This window comes from Amphiprion ocellaris, chromosome 2, assembly GCF_022539595.1.
Source record: "Amphiprion ocellaris isolate individual 3 ecotype Okinawa chromosome 2, ASM2253959v1, whole genome shotgun sequence".
Classification (NCBI taxonomy): Eukaryota; Metazoa; Chordata; class Actinopteri; family Pomacentridae; genus Amphiprion; species Amphiprion ocellaris.
This window is the reverse complement of record NC_072767.1, coordinates 10,293,401-10,319,121: the sequence shown is the minus strand read 5'-3', so window position 1 is coordinate 10,319,121 and position 25,721 is coordinate 10,293,401. Positions and strand designations below refer to the sequence as shown.

Genomic DNA, 25,721 nt, shown 5'->3' with positions numbered 1-25,721 from the left:
AACTTCTGGAAATCTGGAGGGAGGTCAAGGAGTACATACATTTTATCCTGTGCAGCACTTCCCCTGTCTTGTAATAGGTCATCTGTGGCACACTACCACAATTAAATTTTATACATGTGCTGCTATCTCAGGTGAAGCTGAAGGCAAATCCCATTAGAGGTCTAAGCATGTACTTGCAGAACTGGAATTGCATCTAGTAGCTACCATTTTTAACATACCCATGCCCGAAGACAAAGACAGTGCCCCAATGAAATGCTTGTTTGAAAAGACATTGGGTCTGATGTCATACCAGTGGGAAAAGAGCCTTGCTGTCACAAATACTAGCAGAGAGCTTATGGATCAGGTTAAAAGTTTAAGTTTAGGAAGAGGTTTTCAGAGACAAGGTTATATAGAGACTATTTAAATGGACACAGAATCCAGAGTGTCAATAACGCTATATATAGGTGAAGAGAATAAGGGCTGGAAACCATTCCTTTTAATGTGATATATTGTGAAATTACGTTTGACAACATACACATACTTATTCAAGCCTAAAGTGTAGACCAGCATCTCCTTCTTGTCTGTGATTCTCATCTGTTAAATGATCTAAAAAACATTTTGCCACTTTTTTATGGAGTGTGCGCAGAGCTGAATAAATTCAGTGACAGCGATGTATGAACACTCAGAAGTCTGTTTCAAAATACAATATATATTTTTGGAAGATACTGGAATTATTAGTGTGAAGGAGACTGTAAATGTTACCTGCAAAGGGAGGGGAAACTACATGTCCTAACAGCTAGGGGAACACTGATGCATCATTTGCATGTATGTGGGTGAAAGAGAGTACAAGTGAGTGTGCCTTCCCTCACACCACAGAGTAACTCCAGCTTTAGCTGATGAAGGATTTCCCTCTCTGCTGGTATCTCACTCTGATACCTTCTCATGTTTCTGTCTCCTCTTGGCTTCCCATTCCATTCAAGTGTTTCAGTAACTCAGTATGTATGTACACTATGTATGTTCTGTCCTGTCAATGTATGTAACTTAAACTGAACTCAGCCCCACTGTTCACAGTTATAATGAGAGTGATGTGGACAGGGAGAAAGTGCAAGAAAGCTTTGACTGGCTTTTTCTATCTCCCTCTCTTCCACTTTAAAAACTGTCAAGTCTACTTTTATTAAATTCAGCATGCATTACAGTTATATAAACAGCAAAAATAAGTAAACGGTAGCTTTAAATATACGAGGGTACTAATTTCCACTTTGCAGCATAACTGTATACTATAAGGCCTTATATGTCATTGTCCACACAGACTCTTGAACTTTGAAAGTGCCCTTGTATCATATTCTTATTATTTATTTCAATTATTTGTCTACTGTCTGTCCTTAAACTATAGAACTGGAGTTAATATGTAGTTAGCCACAGTTTAGCTTAGCATAAAGAGAAAAATTGTACGGAACCTCTAAAATGGCTCTGTCCAAAGTGGAAAAAAACAACCTGTCTACAGCTCACAATTACATCACTTTGTTTGTGTCGTTGGTACACACTATACACAGATATGGCGAAACATAATCTTGTTTGAGGAGAATTTTGTGTTAAACTGATTTCCTATTGAAAAACAGTTGGTGAAAGGATAGCGAAAACAGCTTCTTGAAACCATGCTTTTCACAGTGATGTTGTCAAAGTTGACACCATTATGCCCATTCAATGGATAAACTAGTGCTGTAATCATCATCAGAAAGTAATCGGTAACTATTTCAATGATAATAATACTAAAACATTCACCTATTTGTTATGTTTGCAGAAATTATGTCAAATATTTGTGGTTTCTAATTGGAGGATTTGATGCTTTTTGCCGTCACATATGAGAACAAGCTGTTATCTTTTAGATTTTTTACTGTTTGTCAGGATGTGATGTTGATTTGTGGGAGATTATAACAAGCATTTAACACTTTTTTTTGTAATTTAGAAAAAACAGTTGTCCCCTAACCACAAACACAAACTGAGCCTCAGTGCATATAAGCACTGAGTAAATAAATAAAGGGCTGTCACAATAAGTTGTTTTTTAAAGCTAATTCTCCCTTAAAATCATCAGGTGTAATTTTTCCATTTTTCATGATGGACAGACTGAACAAACAAGCCACAACACGTAAATTATTGAGCTCTAGGAGTGTTTGTAGTTTTATATATGAATTATCTGTGCTTCTTCTTTGTGTGATTTTGTGGTGTTACAAGTTGTGTAAACAAATAAGAAAAGAAATAAAATGAGAGACAAGTACGATTCTCAACCTTTGTTGCCTTGATATGAATCCAATTTACATTTCCCTTCACATGAACAATCACATGGCGCATAGAAACAACCTGAAACACACAGTGTACACACACTCTTACTGGAGGCGAAGGTGTGGGGCTCCTGATCGTTCCCTCCTCCTCTTCATCTTGTGTACTGGGACAAAAGGCTCAGCTGTAATCTTTAATAATCCACCAGAGTGCATCGACTCATCTGTCGGTCAAACACACACGGAGCACTTTGCAGCTCCTCAAAGGACCAAAAATCGTCCCACAGTCAGTCCTCAGCAAGTTTGACTTCTGAGATCACCATTTGTATAAATGAATGACCAGGGTGTGTGTTACATCAGCCCATGCTCTTATCACCACATGTACAGTTATGCCAAGTATCTGGGTTAAAGTGTTCCTTCACCAGCGAGTATGGGCACGCTCAGTCACAAACTGACAGATACACACAAATGCATAGTGTGTGGTGGTAGATGCAGACTACTCAAAAGTTTATCAGAGGTCAGAGAATAAATTCAGTGTACTACACACAAACCATATGGAATTTCATCTTTTTCACTTTGTCTTATTCTGAATAATGTAAGATAGACTAAAAACGCACGCAAGATAAATTCCTTTGAGCAGCCTTCCTTCCTCTTCTTGCATGAAAAAAATCCCCAAAAGTCAGAAAGAACAAAAAGTTCTGAGTAGTTCCATTATTTCAGATAATAAAGGAAACCCGATCCTTGGACCATGGACCCACAGCTTCTCCCACCACTTCACCAAACAAAGGACTCAGAGACACACTCCTGTCTGAATGTCTCCAGGTACAGTCTGCCTGGTTAATCCCGCTCAGCACCCGGAAGTCTCAGCCGGTCTGTGATCACACTACCCACTGCAAGACAAGAGAAGTGACCCAGACCTAGACAAACAGTCGCAAGAATAGGGTGTTGGTGAAGACGGTGAGGGAGGTGTCACAGAGGGGCTGGAAGATAAAGTTTGCTGGGAAACCTGAGATGCTTCACGTTGAACTTTTTGTGATTTTAAAAACAGTCTTTCTAAACTTTATTGTTAATTCTTTCATGGTATTTTAAATGGCATTTTTTGTAATTAGTTTTTTTTAAATACTTTTTAAATTAAATTTAAAGAAATAGTTGATTTTATTCATCACTTATAAACTTTCAAAGCCAAGTAAAACTGTAGTGTCATGATTTTCAACAAATAAATCTAATTAATTGCCTAATTACAAAATTATTTTTTAAAAAGTTGTAATAACATTTTGTAATACTAAATACATGCTTTGGTATTTAAATTTAAAGTTATGCAACCTTTAACCTATCAAAATTTGAGCAATCTCAATGACTTTCAATGTTTTTCTTACATTTTCTTCCTTTTTTCATCAATTCTAACGGACATTTTAAGGTTTATTTTTATGGATTACTACATTTATTCACCCTTATAAGCTTTTTTTCTAGGGCATGCTACATTGCTTTATTCAGAAAAATGTGAATGAACATGGTTCCAGTTAATGAAATCATATGCTGAACTGAGAAGCATGTGCTGAACAGAATTCTCTGGCAGACATTTTCAAGACCGTGTAGGAGTGCAGCTGTCTGCTTTCTATTCTAGTTTCCAAGAAGCCTGAGGACACCACTGACCCTGATGAGCTAAATGCAGCTCACATGCCAGATAGCAAAAGCAAAAACAATGGGCTGGATCACAGACAGCTTTGACTGTTGCATGAACAGATACTCATTCACACACAAAAGTCCTTTTCAGACAGGGGGTATCCATCACTCTGTTAAAGTGGTGGCATTTGGTCATTCAGATACTAAGCCAGTTTTATGTTAATGTTCCTTACATTCATTCAGATACACCCACCACAGTGATGAAAAGAGCCATGGTATGTATCATTTGGAATTCGTGTGAGACGGGAAAGCAAACCCAGTGGTATATAATAATGCAATAATGAACAAAAGATGTAATCTACACTAACAGTGGCTTATCAAACTGTCCAAATAATTAATAGCCCAGCTTATACACTGAAAATTATGTCCATGTGTAATGATAATTTAAGTACTGTTACAAAGAGTAGAATGAAAAAAATCCTAAATCCCTTCACACAACTCAAAATACTTTTGCTTGTGCATGCCTATGTGTTAATGTAACAGCATGCAGTTCAGACTTGTGGCAAGTAGAAAGCGATAAAGGAATGTTATGAAGTCCAACCTAATAAGATTGCCATCTTACTTCTACAGAAAAGAAATGCTAAATGTTCTTTCTTAACCTTTACAACTCTTTTCTTGGTGTTACTGGCACATGAATGATTAACAAAACTGGTATTCCGTTGAGTTAAAAATAATATGTTGAATTAGTGACACAACAGCAAACCCCCATCTTCTGTCACTGTAGAGTCCTCTATTAGGGGCTTTCGACCAAAGAGCACCAGGTGCTAGGTTGGTTCAAAGTTGAGAGCCAGTGCTTTTTTGGTTCAAATCTCGTGCCGCCCCAGAACGGGTTTGTGTTTCCATTCGGAAGGAGCAAAGTTGGAGCTGCGTCATTGCGCCACCACAAAGCGTGTGTACGTAGCCGTTCAACAGCGTTCGTGCCGTACGGAAACCCACACAACAACAATGGAGGACTTCATTGGAGTGGTGTACATGGCTTTGCTAGTGTCTCGCCATCGCTGAACAGCAAAACCTTCTGTTAGGGGTTACCCATCGGCGTCGCCGTTCCAATGCCCGGCGATCAGGTTTGAGAAGAAAGGTAATTATCAAAGATGTTTGGATACTTAACAGTAAACGTGCTACTGTTAGCTTAGCTACTTAGCTTTGACTACGCTTGCATTGATTACTTAGCGGTTAAACACGCGCAATAAGTTGATGATCATATCTATGTTTATCTTTTTAGATGTTTTTAGATGTCACCCCGCCCCCTGCCCGTGACATGCTCGGCTCTCAACTCTGGCCAAGTCTGGCCCAGCAACGAGTTGGTGCCCGAAAAAGCCCCAGTTTTTGGAGCCCGGAGCCGCAGCTCCGGTGGTGGAAAGACAAAAAACCGGTGCCAAGTCAGGCACCGGCTCCAACTCCGAACGGGGTCCACCCCGGTCGAAAGCCTCTATAAGAGCTGCCTGTCTTTAAAAATGTTAGATGTTTTCAACCGATCATATCTTAATCTGTCAGACATAATTTTTAGTTGCCTTCATGAATTGACATGGCAACAGTCTTTGAGACTATGCAGACAATGATGAATGTATAGAAAACAGCTAACTATTTATATTCTTAATAATGAGCTGAATTGGTGCTCCATTAACAGTAGTTTTTTGCAACTTTTCTATTCATTACTAAAAATGTCAGCATGCTGCTGATAGCTTCAAACTGGTTAGTAACTGGATACTCAGTTTTGGCTATTTTGTCACACAAATCCAGTGGTAGATACAAAGTACATTTAAATAGTACTTCTGGAAATGCAGCTTTGAGGGACTTGTACTTTGACTTTTTCAATATGTCTGTTTTTACTTCTGCCTAACTACAGTTCACAGGACAATTTTGTATTCCTTACCTCTTGGAATTTACTTGACAGCTTTAGTGAGTAATTATTTTTTAAAAGTAAAGTTTACATATTTACACTAATCTTTAAAACTACAGAATATTGCTAAACAGCTGAATACTCAAACATATATTTCATAGTCATATTTCTAGAGATGTCAAATTATCGCGTTAATTGCAATTAATTAATTGCAGTATATTTAGCGCGTTATGTTTTTTAATCATGTTAATCTAATTTTTAATGTCTAACTTTACTGTTACTGTATGCCAGTTGCCTTTTTATAAAATCCATTTTTATGTGTTGGCTTACTTGTGCTTGAATTGTTGGGGGTGGAAAACAATGGTCAGTCACACCCTGAAGTGGACATTGATCGGCTGTCATTGTGTTTGGGCTTGTTTAGCATAAACTGATAGGCTCCCATTGAAGTTGGGAGGGCCAGGTGAGGAGCGGAGAGGAGACGTGAAAATGGAGGAGCATGTGAGAGTTGTTGGTCCCATGAATGGAAAATTTGCATTTCAAAAACGCCTCGACAGCCATTGATAAAGGTAGGGTGATATGCATTCTTTGTAAGAAGGAGTTTGCTTACCACCGAAGTAACTCAAGCTTAGCCTACCACATCAACGCAAAGCACCCAGTCGCGAGTGCAGCCCCAGCTAATGTTAGCAACGAAGACGTTAGCAGTTTAGCGAGCCATAGCAAAGCTCTTTGCCAAACTAAACTTGAGGAGAACACCCCGCGTATGAGCAAGTCTGCGACAGACAAGCTGACGAATGTTCTTGCTAAGTGGATAGCGATAAACTGCAGGCCCATAAACATAGTGGAAGACGAGGGGTTAACAGGTGTTGCAAACTGCATCCAATGACTCATCATACAAGCCATCGTGCAGGACTACAGTGACGAACAAAATCAGCAAGATGTACAATGGCGAAAAGAAAAACAAACTTCAGATTTTGTTGGAGGATTCGCCCAGCTATGTTGCAATAACCCAGTGTTTCTCAAATAGTGGGGTGCGCCCCGCTGGGGGGGCACAGAGGCATGTCAGGGGGGGCGCGGGCAACTGGGAGGAAAAGGTCCTTCAACGCGGAACTAATTAGCTGAACCATTGTTTTAATGTCGGCCTGTTTTTCGCGGCGTACAACAATACTGAAATTGTGCTGGCCCATAGACTGTATATGCCATAGATATAAAAAAAATATATATATATTAATAATAATAATGATCTTCTATATATATCTATTGTATATGCACTGGCCGTTCAGACTCCGAAGTACAGACTCCTGAGAACGGGAGAACGCATCGTTAATGTGCAGTCGGAACACCAGCGTACTCGATCACGTCACATACTCGGCTCATCTCCGACGATTATTTTTTACCAGCAATGTTAAACATACGGCCTGCGGGCCAAAACCGGCTCACCAGACGGTCCATTTCGGCTCGTGGGACGACTTTACAAAGGATAAAAATCACAACAACATTAACTGTAAATTGTAAATTTGTAAAACTGTAAATTTAAAATAATTTCTAGAACTTGACAAGTTGTTCTGATCATGAAGTAAAATACTAGATTGTTCAGTTCCAGATACCTGTGACTGAATGTTTTGTGTTTTTGTAGATAAACTGTTATCTGGCAGTTACAATGCATGTGTAAATGATGAACTGAGGCATAATAGGCTACTGTTGAAATTGAACTTGTTTTCCTTAAGAAATTTCAGATTCATAATATTTTGTAAAAAGATAGTTCATTAAATGTGAACATTTTCAGAATGTACTTTTTTTAAAAACTAAAACAAAGGGGAAAAGTTGGAGTTTTGGTTATTTATAGGTTATTATACTGTGACTTTACTCTCGGGGCCCACTGGAGATCAGATTGGGTTTATGTGGCCCCTGGACTAAAATGAGTTTGGCACCCCTGATCTTTACTGTGAAAAACAACAAAATGGAATCAGATAAAATAACACAGCCCTGCATATTCATGTTTTCACAGTTTTTATATATATATATATATATATATATATATATATATATATATATATATATATATATATATATATATATACGCACGAAGTTATTGGGGGGGCACGAAAGTTTTTTGTCCTCTGAAGGGGGGCCCGACAGAAAAAATTTGAGAATCACTGCAATAACCGGAGATCACTGGACCTCAGCTGGCAACCACAGCTACTTGAGGGTGACCGGACACTTTATTGATGGTGAGTGGAACCTCAACTCATTTGCACTGACTGTCATGAAAACAGACACCAGGAACTTTGCTGATAAATGTGCCGAACAGTTTCTCAAAGTGGCAAATGACTGGGGAATTGAAAACAAGATATCCACCATCGGTACAGACAGCACAGCAAACATGCTGGCTGCTATGAGAGCTCTTCCATACGAGCACATCATCTGCAATGCTCACATTCTCCAGAGGACCATCACGAGCAGAGGGTTTGCCGGTGTGCTAGCAAAGTGCCGCAAGATTGTTGGCCATTTTAAACAAAGCCCTGCGAGTACCACAGAACTTAACCAGCAACAAGTAGCACTTGGAAAAAAGAGCGAGCAACTTATTAGGGCTGCCACCAACGACGCGTCGACGAATCGCCTGAGCACGATACGTCATCAAAAGCGGAAGTGAGCGCGCAATGCAACAGAAATCACCGTCCGAGTGGAGCACGGAACACGCATGGACATCCGCGCCGCATCGTGCATGTATATGCACGATGCGGCGCGGATGTCCGCGCTGTATCGTAAACGCGGATGTCCGCGCTGTATCGTAAACGCGGATGTCCACGCTGTATTGTGCATATATAATATATGCATATACTATATATGCACGATACAGCGCGGATGTCCATGCGTGTTCCGCGCTCCACTCGGACGGTGATTTCTGTTGCATTGCGCGCTCACGTCCGCTTTTGATGACGTATCTTGCTCAGGCGATTGGCAAGTCGCAACTTGCCAATCGCCTGCCAACAAGCAACTTAGACTTTTTTTAACTTCACAATATTCTCCATGTTTTTTTGTTTTGGTTGACTTCTAATTTTCTTTCTTTCTCTCTCTCTTTCTCTCTGTACATGGCTTTGCTAGTGTGTCTCGCCATCGCTGAACAGCAAAACCTTCTGTTAGGGGTTACCCATCGGCGTCGCCGTTCCAATGCCCGGCGATCAGGTTTGAGAAGAAAGGTAATTATCAAAGATGTTTGGATACTTAACAGTAAACGTGCTACTGTTAGCTTAGCTACTTAGCTTTGACTACGCTTGCATTGATTACTTAGCGGTTAAACACGCGCAATAAGTTGATGATCATATCTATGTTTATCTTTTTAGATGTTTTTAGATGTCACCCCGCTCCCTGCCTGTGACATGCTCGGCTCTCAACTCTGGCCAAGTCTGGCCCAGCAACGAGTTGGTGCCTGAAAAAGCCCCAGTTTTTGGAGGCGACAAGTAGCACTTGGAAGTAGCGGAAGTGAGTGAGTTTGTGGCAGCCCTACAACTTATACAGGATGTACCGACCAGGTGGAATTCGACTCTCGCAATGGTCTCACGTCTCCTACGCAACCGAAAAGGTGTCCAGGCTATGTTAGACCAACAGAACAACCACAGATTGGTTATTCCAACCGAAGCTGAGTGGGGGAAACTGCAGAGGCTGGAGGTCCTGCTTGAACCATGCAGGTAAGCCCAAATAAACACCTGTCCATTTTAATGAGATAAACTACTGTTACATGTGTAATACAAAAAATAATGAACATTAGGTAGTTACTTTTAATGACAATTAAATTGGAAATCAGTTACATTTTAAATATCCAGCTAAGTTTATTTTGCAAACCTATCCACCTCTGTAGGTATGTGACTGAGCTGCTGGGTGGTGAGGCCTACGTCTCTTGCTCTGTAGTGCTGCCTGCTTTTCGCAATCTGGACCGTGTCTTGGACATCACTGATGATGATCCTGCCTACGTGGTAAAGTTCAAGAATGCCTTCCAGAGTGACCTAGCAGTACGGCGAGCTGATGCCAACGAAACATGGTTTAGGGTGGCCACAGCACTGGATCCACATTTAAAGGATTTGACATGTCTTCCAAGAGAAAAGAGGGAACAGGTAAAGACTATAAGGGTAAGCTGGACTATTGAGTCCAATTTATCAAATCAGACTTTATTTATAGAACACTTCACACATAAGAAATTCAACACAAAGTGCTTCACAAAATAAAATAAAACAAGAAGTAAAATAAAATGGCTTACCGCACTCAGTATTAATGACAATCATTCATTCATCCACTCGTCCATGTATGTATTCATTCATTCATTCAGGTGTGGACCAGTCTGAAGAACATGCTCCAAGCAGCAGAGCCCAGAAAAGCAGCTACTCTCCAGCCCTCCACAGACGATGATGAACCAGCGCAGAAGAAGAGGAGGAGCTCTCTCCTACTGGGGTCTGACTCTGACTCAGGCCTTGTCCACACGTAGCAGGGTTTTTGTAAAACTCAATATCCTGCCCCCTCCGTCTAGAAAAAAACTTACATACACACCACCTCGTTTTTAGAAAAAAAGTTCATCCACACCTAGCGGCATAAGTGCGTTTTTAAGCACATTCATAAGCATGCCAGACCTTTAGGTGGCAGTAGTTCCCCAAATCCTATCCAATCAGAGTAAGAATAACCGTCCTTAAAGTCGTCCTTCGCCTGTGTTGTTGAATGTGGAACAGTATCTGGGCTTGTAAAAACAAGCAAGTAAAAAGCACCTGTACAAGAAACAGCACCCAAAACCTTGTGAGAGCATCCATACTGTTACCGAATGTGAACACAGGTCGCATATGTGACGTAAGAACATATTTTGTCGCGGGCGGTGACGTTTCGAAATGCAAAACCCCGTTTACTGATGTCCACATGCAGACGCATAAAACGGAGAATTCGCAAATCTTCACTTTGGTCGGAGTTTTTAAAAAGAATCATTTTTGATGACGTAAATCTGCGTTTTCGTGTGGATGATAGGCCGAATCATAGAAAAATATCTTCGTTTTGTGAGATACCCGGCTACGTGTGGACAAGACCTCAGAAGAAGATGGAATGGAGTCTGGAGAGCTGCGGCGCTACAGAGCAGAGCCCAGCATCAGTACTGATGACTGTCCCCTGCAGTGGTGGTATGCTCACTCAGGAGCCTATGAACAGATGTCAGCCCTTAGCACGCAAGTACCTGGCCTCCCTGGCAACCTCCGTACCTTGTGAGAGACTGTTCAGCCTCGCAGGCCACATAGTGCAAAAAAAAGGGCAGCCTTGCTCCCAGAAAATGTGACCAAGCTGGTCTGTCTCAGTGACTGGCTGAAGAGGAAATAAGGGGCATGAGGTCAGCATGGCTGCTATGTCCTCTGTAGCCTACTGGAAATGATTGCTTGTTATTTCAGCACTTTATTTTGTGATGATGAACAATGTTATTTTGATGTGCTAACTTACAGCCCTGTGATTGACGGGTCTGTTTTAGTTATTTTATATCATCTGAAGCAGAAGAAACGCAACAAGTTCTGTGTTCAATACTTGTATTGCTCAGAAAAGTGTTCTTACTGGTTTTTTGGTGTTAACTTACAGCACTTTATATGGACTTGATATTTAATTTTATTTTCTAATTATTTAGAGATTGACAGAAGAACACAGCAATATTCCCTCTGGTGGTCGAAACTAAAGGTTTCAGGCAGCACTTAGGACTAGTCTCAAATACATAAATGGTTAGAACTGCATTTGTTCAAGTCTGTTGAAAACAATAAATTACTTTATAAAGCCACTTTTTTGTTATATATCAATCTTTTGATTTGCCACAATAATGTTATGAATTTAAATGCAAATACCTCAATTTGAGGGCTTTTCTCAGCAATTTTTAGGTGAGATTTTAAAAAAGACATTAATTAGATTAATTAATTACAGATCATAATTAATTAATCTCTCCTTTTTTAAAATCTCTTGACAGCACTACATATTTCATAAAATTAGCCCCACCTCAACCAGACGACTACATGCTGCTTCTATGGGTTTCCATTAACTGTTTTATGATGGAATCATTAAAACTGATGTGTCTTTATCACAAAAAACCAACCATGAATATTGGTTCTTTCATTAATGTATGATAGGTCCTTTAACAAAATCAAAAATATACATACAGCGACTGGAATTATCAGTTTTATTTTCTAAATACCATCACCTCTTAGCATCTCGTGATTACAATTCACTACAACTGCTGACTTCTATGAGTCAAGTTAAATAGGGCCCATATATGAACAGACTCATTAGACTCAGCCACTAATGCTACAGTGGTAAACTCTGAGGAGCTCAGGACAGATCTGAAAAAATAAATCATTGACCTGAACAAGTAAGGACAGGCCATTTCAATGCAGCTACAGATTCAAAATCAACTGTGTAAACAATTGTTTTTGTGTGTAAGTACTGTGCATGTCACAGTTGTGTCACTGTCACAATCATGAAGAAAAGATAAAGTATGACCTGCTGCTGAGTAACAACTGGTCAGGATGGTCAAAAGTCAACCAAGAATCACCAAAAAGCAGGTCTACAATGAATTTGAAGTTGCTGGAACACAGGAGTCAGTGTCCACAGTCATTCAGTCAGGTATACACTTGATACCATGGGCTGAAAGGGTGTCATACAGCAAGGAAGCTCTTCCTCATCCTGCTTGTGACCCCCTCCTTGCATCTAGACATTGCATATGCCATACAACAGGGACTTACACCTGCACCTTAAATTATTCATTGGTTGATCCAGCTGCTTTATATTTCTTATATTGACCCCTGGCAATATAAGAAATATGACAAAAAAAGTTTCTTTTTAAATTGAATTAAACTAACTCCAAAAACCCCAAAACCTATCGTCAAGCATCATGGTGGAAGTATTCTGCTCTGTGGCTGTTTTAAAGCCACTGAAGCGGGAGCTTTACACAACACAAAGTAAATGGAATAACAAAGAAGGGTACCATAACATTTTTCAGGGAAACATAAAATCATCAGCCAGAAGATTGAATCTTTGATGGAGTTCGATGGTCTAATAAGACAATGACCCCAAAACACGCATCAAAAATGGAAATAAGTGGAACTAAATCAGGCTGTTCTAGGAGTCATTGAAAACTTAACACAGCCATGATACAGGCATTGTCTTTACAAATGTATGGAAACTTTTGTTCATGACTGTACATGTAGGTTTGAGTAAAGTAGCATTTGGAATGCAATTCCTCTGCTAGCAACAGAGTATTTTCCCACGGTGGTATACAGCGATAAACCACTACATTAAATGTACTGACAGCTAAAGTGAATGACATTGACCACCTGTTACCATGCATTGTTCTGCTAGGAATCCTTGGGTCTGGTTAATTATGTAGATCAATGGATACACCTTTTGTCTAGGCAGATACTGATTATTAATGATCAAGGAGTACAATAACCAATATTTGAGACTGATACAGTTACAAAGAAAGGAAAATCCTGGTGTCAAAATTTTGAATAATGTTTAAAAAAAGAAAAAAAATCAAACACTAATCTCTATTAAAGTACTTATTCACGTTTTACTCAATTAATTGCTCAATTAAAAGACGCTTTTCAACATTTTTGCTTTAGGTTTGCTAGGTAGTTATTTGGTGTGATGTGTAAGCAATCAATTAAATAAATTGCAACTGTGAAACTGCAACCTAGAATTACATTATTTTAAATAATTCTATTATTATTCATCATTCAAGAATCCTTATATTCAGTCTATGAAACAGATGCTGTACGTGCTGCAACAGAGAGGAGACAAACCACAACGAGTCATCAAAGTATCTCCCCCCTGGAATGTAAACTATATTATTTCCATTCCTTCCATGTCATTCTTTTTGATTTTCTCATTTTTTCTTATATGAGACATATTCTGTATTGGAATTTTAAGAACACTCACTCAAAATTTTACTTGTGTGCCCTGACATGGCTAAAAGAAGAAAAGAGAAACTGAATAACAGTGTGTAAGCAGTTAAAGAGTGAAGCGGAGGGGACTGTCTGTCTTTGATATGGCAATCATAGAATAGAAGTATTTTAGTGCCTTGATTTCCTGAGCTTTGTCCGAGAACAAGAGTTGTGGCAGTGTTCAGAGTGCTCACGAGACAACAGGCCACCACCAACCACTGAGATGACTAGAAGAGGCTTCATAGCAGCCAACTCACTGCCTCCTAACACAAACTGAAGCCTGACGAATACACTACCAGTCACCACACATGCAAACACATGCAAACAGAGCATCCAATCATTGTGGCTGTAGCCTGACATTAGGAATCGGATACAGCAGCTCTGTTACTGTATTTACAAGAAAAGACTGGAAAGAAAAAAATCTTACTGAGCATCTGTGGAATGTGCTTGGATAAGTCTGATCTAAGTAGGTCCCACCTTTCAACCCACAGAATTCAATGCCACCATCCCCGTGCCACAGGACATCCCCAGAGGTCCTGTGTCCATGCCTGACCTGGAACTCTCATCTCTGGCCAGATACCAGTTCCGGGTCTATTCCAGGATAACCACCCCTCTCTAAACAGTTATGATTGTACTATGACAAACCTATATTCCACCAGTTTTTTCGAAAGCACGAGTAACTTTTGTATTCAAGCATGAAAGCATGAGCATGAAAATAATTAGCTGTCCAGTACACACACATTACTATATATATATATATATATATATATATATATATATATATATATATATATATATATATATATATATATATATATATATATATATATGTATATATATATATATATATATATATATATATAAAAAATATATTTTTTTTATATATATATATATATATATATATATATATATATATATATATATATATATATATATATATATATATATATATATATGCACGTATGCACACAGATACACAAACAAATTTAGCAGCCTTTCAATTTCATCCTTTAACTATTCACTGGAAGCTCTCTCTGTATGACGTAATACAATTAGTAGCTCAGGCTAAACATGGAAGACACTGTTTTCTTGTGATATCTATAGGACTAGTACGGCAACTGGACATAGAGATAATGTCACCTAAACTAAACGTAGATTTTGTAGTACACTGGACAGAAACTGAGAGTCTCCACAGAACTCCTGGTCACCATCTCTCACCATCTATTCATCTGTGTTTGGTTCATTGCACAGAACCCTAAAAAGTTCCAGACACTTCCAGATAACAACTCTGGAAAGAAAGTGCACAAAATATAGAAGAAGGCTCAGACTAGACAGAGGAGAGGATGAGTACTTACAAACTGCCTCTTCTGGGAAGGCTCAGCTCCTTCTGAAACACAGACAAAAAATTAGTCAGTATTTCTGTTTTTTGAGTGAATATGTTTTAACCAGCTGGTGAAAAAAAATGATCAACAATAAGACAGCATTGTCATCTTATGTCAAACGTATCTCTTCAAGTGCTACAGAATGACAGTACAGCTATTTGACCAACAGGTGTCACTATCCATCCATCCATTATCTGCTTAATCCTCATAAGGGTCGTGGGGGACTAGAGTCTACCCAGCTGACTTAGGCTGAAGGCAGGGGACACTCTGGACAGGTCACCAGTCTATCACAGGGCTACATATAGAGATAAACAATCACACTCACATTCACACATATGGACAATTTAGAATCACCACTTCACTTGAGCAGTTTTTGGATTGTGGGAGGAAGCTGAAGAACTCAAAGAAAACCCACAAAAATAATAAACATTCACTTTTGGTTATACAGGATTCAGACCCTGCAGTCCTGAGTGAAAGCTCATTACACCACACAACACCCTATGTTTAGCATGGACTTTTTGTGGAACATCACTAAAAATAAATAAAGAAATAAAAACTACTGGCAACACAACAGTGTTAGATCGGAACATTGGAAGATTTATATTTTTGCCGCAATTATCTTGCCTTTCTATATTGCATGTGTGTCTGAAAGAATACTTTATTCAGACTGAGCAGGTTACAGACACAAAAACACATCCCTACCGGTCAAACAAAAGTTACATAATTATGTATTTTACCTTCACCAGTTATTCTCTAGATAAATCAATTATTTAGTCTAGTGTATAAACTCGTTAAGAAAAAAAGTGAAACCAGTCTTAACAGCCAAAAACCTTTATATTGTTGCTGATTAATCTGTAAATTATGTCTCTAAAATTAAAGAAAGTGTGCTGCAATTCATTATTTAACTGCAGTTTTCTTGAATGTAAAAATGGCCTCCACAGTAGCTTCCCAACAACAAATCAAGAAGTGCAAACAGCTCTGTAGTGTTACAAGAAAGCTACATGCTTTTCATTTGCGGTCATTACTAAGTTTAAAATGTTGCACAGACCCGCCTCTCCAACGCAGAACAGCCTAAAAAATGACTAATTAGCTGGTGTGTGTTTGTACATGTGTGTACACCTGTCAGTTAGACTTCAACCAGTGATTCTGTTGGTCATCTGAATAAATGCTGTCCAGATTTAGAGGGACAGGAATTGGCTTGAGGCTCACAGAACAGGAGGTAACAGTTTTGTTGTTGTTTTTGTTGTTGGCTGATAGTCTGTCTTTCCATCTAGCTTTACAATAAAATAAAATAAAAAAATACAGATAGGGAGAAGGAAGAGGACTGTTGGTGTTTTTAAGTACTTTATGGTCTTATGATCCTTCCGCCCACACAGAGACCTGTAATGATGCTCATCTAAAACCCTTGCCTAGCAGTTTATTGCATTATGCTGTGTTTTGTGAGTGTGCAGCAGCTGCTATCTGAGTCCTAGGAGAGGACTTTCTCTCCAAAGGCACCTTGCAAAAATAACCCAAGTGAAAAAAAGGTAATGCTCAAAATAAAAATCTACATATACAAACTGCAGCCTGCCAAGTCAAACAGGCGTAGAGTGAATAATGAATTATGATGATTATCCCAGGTGACAAAGGATACAACACCAAGCCTGGAGAAATCTGTTCAATGGAATATAGGCACTGATAAAATAGTGTATGGTTGAGGAGAGGTAGGGTGTGAAATTAGAAAGATAGAGAGAGATGAGAGTGAGTGGTATATAGGTACATCCTAAATGCTATCAAATGACATCAAAAGAAGAGCCTTTAGTACCTTTCAAATCCTACTTAAGGCTAAAATGATTGCAATATTCATCTTATACACCTCTTAAGCTGAAGAGGAGGATACACAAATACATGTCCACACATACATAAGTTTAAATATTTACTATTTTATACTTTGACAGTAAAGTGTGTTATTGTGGCAGACAAATCCACTCCCCAACATGACAGAGAGACAAAGACCTTTCTGTTTGAGCCTTACTTCTCTTTCTATAGCTCAGTGTCTCTTCTGTCGACTGTTTTCATTCGGATACTGCTTGTGACCTCAGAGTGATACCAGAGAATTAGATCATTCACTTAGAGCAGCCTTGTGTTGTTGATAAATGCTGTATTTCACTTCATGAGTAAATTTTCATTTTCTGGTGCTGGACCGTGAACCCCCATCATTTTTGCTATTGTTCATCATGTTACTGCTTTTGCCTACATGAGTATCAAGATTTGTTGCTTCTTTTTTTCACAAGTACTGCTATATTTTCATTCTTAAGCTAACATGTAGCAAGGGTATTGTGGTCATAAAAATTGTGGAAGTAACCACTTCCAATTCACTTAACATACAACTCAGTAACTATAAAAATACCTGTTGCCCTGATAAATTCAGTATAATGTACTTTGTCACAGATCTACCTTTCCTGCTGTTCTAATTTCTTCCTTGTAATGCAAATTGCAAAAATAATTTTGCGATTATTGAAACTGAATTAGTGCATTATAAGCTAACACACTGCATCGGCCCAGTTCAGTTTAATAAAAACCACCATAATGAAGAACTAAATTCATTTCTTTCAATCAGTTATTTGTCATCAATAAAGCTGCTAAAACAAGCAACAAGTTTGTCATGGATTTGCTTTGTTTGAATTTTTTAATCATCTCCATCAGGAGTAACAATAGTTTTTTGTCCTGACAAACATGACCACAGCTTTCTACGCTACTGGATCATTCCCTTGTTTGGCCAAAGCAGACCGACTCAGATTAGCTAAAATATTTAACGTTGTCATCCTGTACCAACCGAGAGATTAATACACATTCCTGTAATAAATGCACATTCTTTTATCAAATCAGTTTTGAGTGATGAAATCCTGCTTCAATATCTAAAACTATGTACCTGTTGTACAGCTGTATGTGGGATTAAGGGAAAACTTTCCTCCCTACAAAGTTTTTCCTTGTCCATTGCTGTTGGTCAAAACTTTGACTCATCTCTAATACAGTAGTTTCTAAATCTGAGGCCAAACTGGGTCAGTTTATCACCATGAGCTGAGCTGGCTTCTGTGAGGGGCCCCTGGTTGGTATTTTAATGTATATATTTATAGTAAACTGATTACCAGGACTGGGTGTAATAGTTTTTGTTCATTATCCGACTGATCATTGGCTCTTTGTTATGTAAAAAAGAGTGAAAAAATGGTTGTGATAATTTTGTATCTTGCTGTGTCACATAACACACCAAGACCTATAGGTTGCTTTTATTTATTTAGAAGACAAAGCAGAGTAGAAGATCCTCATTTGAGAAACTGGAAATAGTGAATGATTGTAATTTTTATTCAACAATTGTCAAAATAGAATAATGGTTTAGAATTACTGATTTCTAATTTAGTCGTTAAGTTTCAAATTATGGACAATTGGTGTAATGAGCTATTACCTTTCACGCTACCAGTAAGGAAGTTAGGTAGATAACAGTTAGCCATAGTTAATCCAATACGTCAGAGACTATAATAAATAGAATAATAATTCTGCTTTCTAATAATCTTGAAACATGTCAGGTTTGATAAAACATTGATTTAAAAAAAAGGTCAGAGAGGCCAAAATGTCTGGAGTAATCAAGCCAATGCCCTCAAATAAGCGGTTATTTTCCTGAGTGCAGTTTTCGTAACATATTGCTGTCTTTCTTCTGTATCGTATTCATGTACTGGACAATTTACACAGAAAATATTATTTCTCAATTAGTGCATGTCTCTGGGCCTCTGCCCTGTGTCAGTGCACTGGAGGTTACTGTGCAGTCTCTTTGTTGTCACTGTTTTCTCATCAATATTCACAAGTTTAGTAATGAACTCTGGCTGACAGCTGCTGCTGCAGCTCTTATTATCTCTGGTGGAGCTCAGCTTGCCTGCATCAATCTGTTAAGTGCATATTTGCATGTTTTTTGCTGACTGTGTGGAGCATTTATACACACTTAAACACACAGTAGACTATATATTGATTTGGAATAGATATTTTATGGGTGCTTATACCCAAAGACACTCAGAAAAGACTACTGTGATGTCACTCGTGAATCCTAAAGGCCAGTTTCTTGGATAAACACTGCTGAATGTTTTGTGTCTGGCTGACAATTTTAATGATCGTATCTTGCAGTGTGTGTGATGGTACATACAGACTGATGCTTTATGAAACTTGAACTTAATGAAAAAACAAAATTGTCTTAAAACTGCTGTAACAGTTATTTATATTTTTTTATTTATCCATTTTTAGAATTATTTATAATAATTTAAAAACAATTATATTTTTTTTTATTTTAAAACATGTCATTATTTTGAAAATACCATTCAATTTTAAATGCATTTGCAATAAGAGCATTCGGTCATTTTATATTTAACTAACAATTACTCAGTTTTTGCCTTTGAGGCAACTTTGCCTTTATTTAAACGCCACAGCCTACCAGAGTATTATTACTAACCAAGTCCATCCCTTTATCAGCACAGTGTACCATCTTCTGATGGCTGCCTCCAGCAGGATCATCATGTCACGAAGCTCAAATCATCTCAAACTGGTTTCTTGAACACGACAGTGAGTTCACTGGACTCCAATGGCCTCCACAGTCACCAGATCTCAATCCAATAGAACCTTTGGGACGTGGTGGAACGGAAGATTGGCATCATGGATGTGCAGCCAACAAATCTGCAGCAACTGCGTGATTCTATCATGTCAATATGGACCAGGAATGTTTCCAACATCTTGTTGAAAGTCTGCCATGAAGAATTAAGACAGTTCTCAATTTCACTTGGTAAGTTCAATGAAATCTGCAATATGTCACTGGAAGGGTTTTATCTGCAGATAATACAAAGAGGAAGTGGTGCAGGGGTGGGTGGGTGGGATGAATGGAGAAAGAGAGAGAAGGACAGAAAGAGAGAATGTCTGTGTGTGAGAGACAAGAAAGAGAGAGAAAAAGGCAAGCTTTACTACATCCTTTAACAGAAAAAAATGCTGTCTGGTGTCTGTTTCAACATGCTGAGCTGAACTGATCACCACTGGAACTAAGACAATGAGCCACCAGCTTAACAGATTGTGTATGGTCCAGACTGCAAAATTAAATTATAGTTGCATGCAAAATTATTCAACCCCTGCCATTTTTGACATTCTGGAAAAATGAGCAACATTACAACTAAATCATATAAGAGGTGAACAATTAATTTATTAAAATACCAAAGCAAAAATCAAGAATCCATCCAAAATTTCAACTTTTTTACAAAAAGCCGGTTGCAAAACTATTCAACCCCCAATAAACAATGCTAGGAAAATGCAGATAATTGCAGTACAACTCAAATGCCAGACACCTGTATGTATACATTTTGAGGTGAATTTAATGGTGACACATGCTAAACATTGAGTAATACTCATGTCTATAAAAAGGGTATATTTTGTGGCAATATTTCCCATATGCCTCTTGCAAGCCACATGGTTAAGACCAAAGAGATGTCCCTGAAGTTTAGAGAGGAGATAGTTGCTTTGCACAAGAAAGGAAATGGATACAAAAAGATATCCAAGTTCTTCACTGTTCCCAGAGACACTGTTGGAAGCATCATTCGTAAGTTCAAAGCCACTGCTACTGTGGCTACTCCACATGGTTGTGGTCAACAAAAGAAGCTGTCGGTAAGCACATCAAGATTCCTGTGGAGACAGATGGACAAGAACCCTAGGCTTATTGCCATGGACCTGCAGAAAGATTTGGCTGATAGAGGAGCTGATGTTTCTGTGGACACAGTACGCCGCACACTCCTGCTGAAGGACTTAATGCCAGATCCCCTAGATCAGCCCTATTCAATTAGCGGCCCGCGGGCCACATGCGGCCCGAAAGCAACCCTCGAGTGGCCCTAAAACAACTGCCGAGTGATCGGGACTTGGGGCCGAGAAAAACAGAAAAACATCTTTCAGTAACACTGACAAGTTCTTACAAAAATTCCAACATTATTGCAAACATCGAATGCAACACTGACCGTAACCTAGCAACTAACCCACAATGCATTGTGTTGAGGAGACGCGTTTGAAAAGTTAACATTAGCAGTTCTATACAGGCGAAAATAGCAGCATGTCTTTGTCTATCCTGAAACGACAAATCGGCGAGGAAAACCGTCGGTTTAATCCTGCGTGGACTGACAAGTATTTATTTATTTACTACCAAGTCCGAACGCCAAACCAATGTGTTTACTCTGCAACGAGTGCGTTGCAGCGCTGAAAGATTATAATGTCCGAAGACACCACGTTGGAAAAACATGCCGCGTTTCGGACAAACTTTCCCGAGGGATGTCATGAGAGAGCGGCTATAATTCAGAGTTTGACTGCATCTTACAACCGGAGCTGTACTACAATGAAGCGGACTTGCACAGCTCAGGAAAGGGCCACGAAAAAGAGGCCGTTCACACACTCAGAAACTGTGAAGGACTGCATGTTGGCTGTCGTGGATGAAGTTTTAACGGACGATAAAGTTAAGACGAGTGTGACATCTGCTATCAAACAGGTCTGACACGTCAAACATTCTCGCCACAGATGTCTTCGAGACATGGTAAGTGCAACAAAGCAGCGTGCTGTAGCAGACACTAAAGGTAGTTTTATGTATTTATGTGACTATTTTCTGTTCACTTATTAGAAGTTTAATATTTAAGAAAGACATTTTGCTTTGACAGTTATTTCACTTAGTTGCACTTTATTATGCACTTTGATGTCAGCTTTATTTCGTTTCAAAGGGATAGTAACTATCACTGTGCCTACTGTTTATTTTTTTTTTTTTGATTATATGCACTGAAGATGTGACTGTCTCAGATGAGACCAAACACGGACAGGGACAAACTCTGTTTTTTGTTATTTCAAAAAAAAAAAAAGTCTCAAGTTCTGAAAGGTTACTGTTAAGCAAGTTACTTTTTAATGCACTTTGAGATGTGACCAAAACAAAAGATGGTGTTTCTAATTGGCACTTATTTTTATGTTCATATGCACCTTAACCTGTGCTTATATTTACCTATCAAAATGTGTTGAAGTTGTGTGTTTGAAATGTAAAATTTAAAGAAGCAGTATTTCAGCACAGGTTTAGTTTAAGTACTGCTCTTCTATTGTGTTTCTGTCCTTTTGGATGTGGCAATACGTTAATAACCATCCAGTGTGTTTGTTATCTTATCTGTTTGTGTTTAATTTAAATGGTTAACTTTGCTCACTGTCTGCTAAAAATGTCCGGCCCAGCTCATGTTCTTAGTCTGAAAATTCGGCCTGAGTCAATTTTTAATTGTATAGCCCTGCCCTAGATGGACACCTCTTCTGAAGCCACCCTACAAGAAAAATTGTATCCAGTATGCTAAAAGCAACCTACCAAAGCCACAGAAGTTCTGGGAGACTGTTCTATGGATTGATGAGACAAAACTAGAGCTCTTTGGTCCTATGAATCAGAGGTATGTCTGGTTCAGGAAGAATGAGGCATACGAGAAGAAGGACACCCTGACTACTGTGAAGCATGGTGGTGGATCTGTGATGCTGTGGGGGTGTTTTGCTTCTAATGGAAACGGGAATCTCCAACGTATTAAAGGCACCATAGATTCAGGCAAGTACCAGGATATTCTGGCCAAGCATGTCAATCAGTCAGTGAAAAAGTTGAAGCTTGGGCATAATTGGACATTCTGGGAAGACAATGACACACATCAAAATCAACAAAGTCTTGGTTAGAGAAAAAAACCTGGAAGGTTCTTGAGTGGTCATCACAACCTCCAGACTTAAACCCAATTGAGAATCTGTGGTGGGATCTGAAGAAAACTGGCTGCAGCACGTAGACCTAAGAACACTGCTGAGCTGGAGACCATTGCTAATGGGGTAATGGGCTAAAATTCCCAAGAAGTGCTGCTAGAAGCTTGTTAGAGACAGTACCTCCAGTCTACAGCAGGTTATTGCAACAAAAGGGTGCTGCATGAAGTGCTAAAGATACCGCCTTGTAGGGGATTGAATAATTTTGCAACCTGCTTTTTGTAAAAAACTTGAAATTTTGGATGAATTTAATCTTGATAATTGCTTTTGCATTGTATTTCAATAAACTAACTGTTCACTGCTTATATGATTTAGTACTCGCCTGCAGTTGTAGTGTTGCTCATTTTTCAACTGTATAAAGAACAGAAGATGTCAGCATGAGGCAACTGTGTACATTATTTATTATGAGTGAGTGTTAGACTTTAATAAGAAGACTTGATTAGACGAGTGTCTTTGCCAGCAGACAGAGTAAATCCCGCAAGTCTCTAATGCGTTGAACAGTGAACCAGTGTTAATGCTGATTTGCTCGTCTAGTGATCTAACGGAAATTCTTCCTGAATGACAGTGGTGGGATTTCACTTTCTTCCTCTTCTGCCCCTGGGAAACACAGGCTACAATGTGATGCACTTCAGCAGCTTGTCAGTGAAAACAGAACTAACACAAACACATGCACACGGAGAGGAGCTTCAAAAATGAGACAAAGTTGTTTTGAAAAGGAGGTGAAACTGTCTTAGTGTGCTGTGTGTGACCCAGGTTTCAGCAGAGCCGTTAGACACCGAGTGCCAAAGCAAGGCTTTCTGCTTTTATGAATTCATCAAGGCAGCAAGCTGTGTTCAAATGTATGTTACAAGTGTTGTAGGTGTATAAAAAAACTGATCTTATTTTCTGTTCCTTTGTGACCGTCTTTGTTTTCAAATCTCTCGCATTCCATCCTCTGCTCGAGTTACCACTAGATTACTGACAGAAAGGTTAAATATAAAAAAAATTACTTCATTTTAAATTGCTATGCAATGACTAGCCACACAAAGACACCAAACGAGCAGTAATCTTCCACAGTAAGTAACCCATAGCATGCATTATTCTCATAACAGTGGTTTGATATCTAAACAATCGTCATACCTGGTCTACGTGACTTGCTCACTGTAGTTAAGACTAGTCCATCTTCTGGAAACAGCTGCTCAGTTGAAACAGATGTCCAGAAATACTGTTGCAGCAACTTTTACTAGTCCAGGAAATCTGTTAGTATTGGCTGCCACTTCTAAAAGGCAGTCAATACTTTTAGGTACCAGTGTACCTATCCATAGCAGATCATCAGAGCAGTTTGCTCTTTACTAAAAGACAGTCAGCTCCTGGCTTAGTCAGCTCATTTTTTAGCATTAGCATGAGACTAAGCTATCTAGATAACCTACACTTTTTTGTAACCATGACAGTTAGCACTTACACAGCAGGACTAATTTCCCTTTCGGGCAGTCAGCAAACACATCTCAAACGGAGGGTCTACCCAGCAGTGGCAACCACTACAACAGCAAATCTGCAATAATTTCCTGACAGTTAAAACTGTTTGCCTCTCATCTAGGGCTGTACCCATTAATATATTTCAATCACTTCAACTACACCAATTAATCAATTAACAATTAATCATTCCTTAATCATTAACATCCACACCAGAATTATTGAAAAGAGTCACTGATTTGTCTCTAGGTCTTCTGAAAAACGTCCTGTGCATCAACCATGTACTGTAGATAGCCCTGGAACCGACTGAGTTCAAAATACACCTGAATGTTGACAGTATGTCAGGCACAATCTTGGACATATTGCCACTCCACTGTGTCAAAACAGCGATCCTTCAATGTGAATTTGATTTTGGGGAAAAGGAAGAAGTCACAGCAGCACAGTGGCTTGGTGGTTAGCACCGTCGCCTTGCAGCTAGAAGATCCCTGGTTCATGTCCCGCCTGGGCTTGGGATCTTTCTGCATGGAGTTTGCATGTTCTCCCTGTGCATGCGTGGGTTTTCTCTGGGTACTCCAGCTTCCTCCCACAGTCCAAAAACATGCTGCGGTTATTCAGTGGTTCTAAATTGTCCGTAGGTGTGAATGTGAGCGTGATTGTTTGTCTCCATATGTAGCTCTGTGATAGACTGGTGACCTGTCCAGGGTGTCCCCTGCCTTCAGCCCTAGTCAGCTGGGATAGACTCCAGCCCTCCACGACCCTTATGAGAATTAAGCAGATAATGGATGGATGGATAGAAAAGTCAAAGGATGTCAAGTCTACCAAACAGAGCAGGTGGGGAAAGATGCATGTGTTTGTGCAGCCAAAAGAAACTGTCTCTCCAAATCACTATGAGCCAGAGTGCTGTCATGAGGTAGCACCTTAATTGCCATAGTATCACAGGCCAGGTCGTGTTCCCGTCGCCACACGACACTATACTACAAGTCAGCATTGGCAGCCTCACACTTCATATTTCAATTCACACTGCACATTGGTCTCTGGGTCATAGCCTTAGGCCTTAGGCCCAACTCTTGACACCAGCAATTATCTTTGACATGAAGGTTGGGCCAGCTCGTGCAAGTTAGAATAGAATAGAATAGAATAGAACAGCCACTTTATTGTCAACCAGAACATACACTAGTTGGTGCACATTATGACTGAAATTCCGATGCAACAAGCTCGCCATCGGACCGATAAATACAAAAACAAACAAAAATTATTTTCTAAATAGAAACAATTCCAATATATACATGTAACCAACTATATAAATATATAAATATATGTATGTATATATATATATATATATATATATATATATATATATATATATATA

The 25,721-nt window shown here is 39.1% G+C and overlaps 1 protein-coding gene across 15 annotated transcripts in view; it reads right to left on the bottom strand.

Annotated features, from left to right (window-relative positions):
- Positions 1–25,721, bottom strand: part of mast2 (microtubule associated serine/threonine kinase 2) — a 224,736-nt gene that overhangs the window by 90,021 nt on the left and 108,994 nt on the right. For 9 of the 15 annotated variants that reach the window (XM_055018191.1, XM_055018176.1, XM_055018183.1 and 6 more), the window contains one exon: positions 15,074–15,105. In XM_055018191.1, coding sequence (XP_054874166.1) covers positions 15,074–15,105 — 32 coding nt within the window. Of the gene's footprint in view, positions 1–2,367; positions 3,112–15,073; positions 15,106–25,721 lie in introns of those variants that run through there. The other 6 variants (XM_055018165.1, XM_055018197.1, XM_055018205.1 and 3 more) reach the window with 3 other exon arrangements.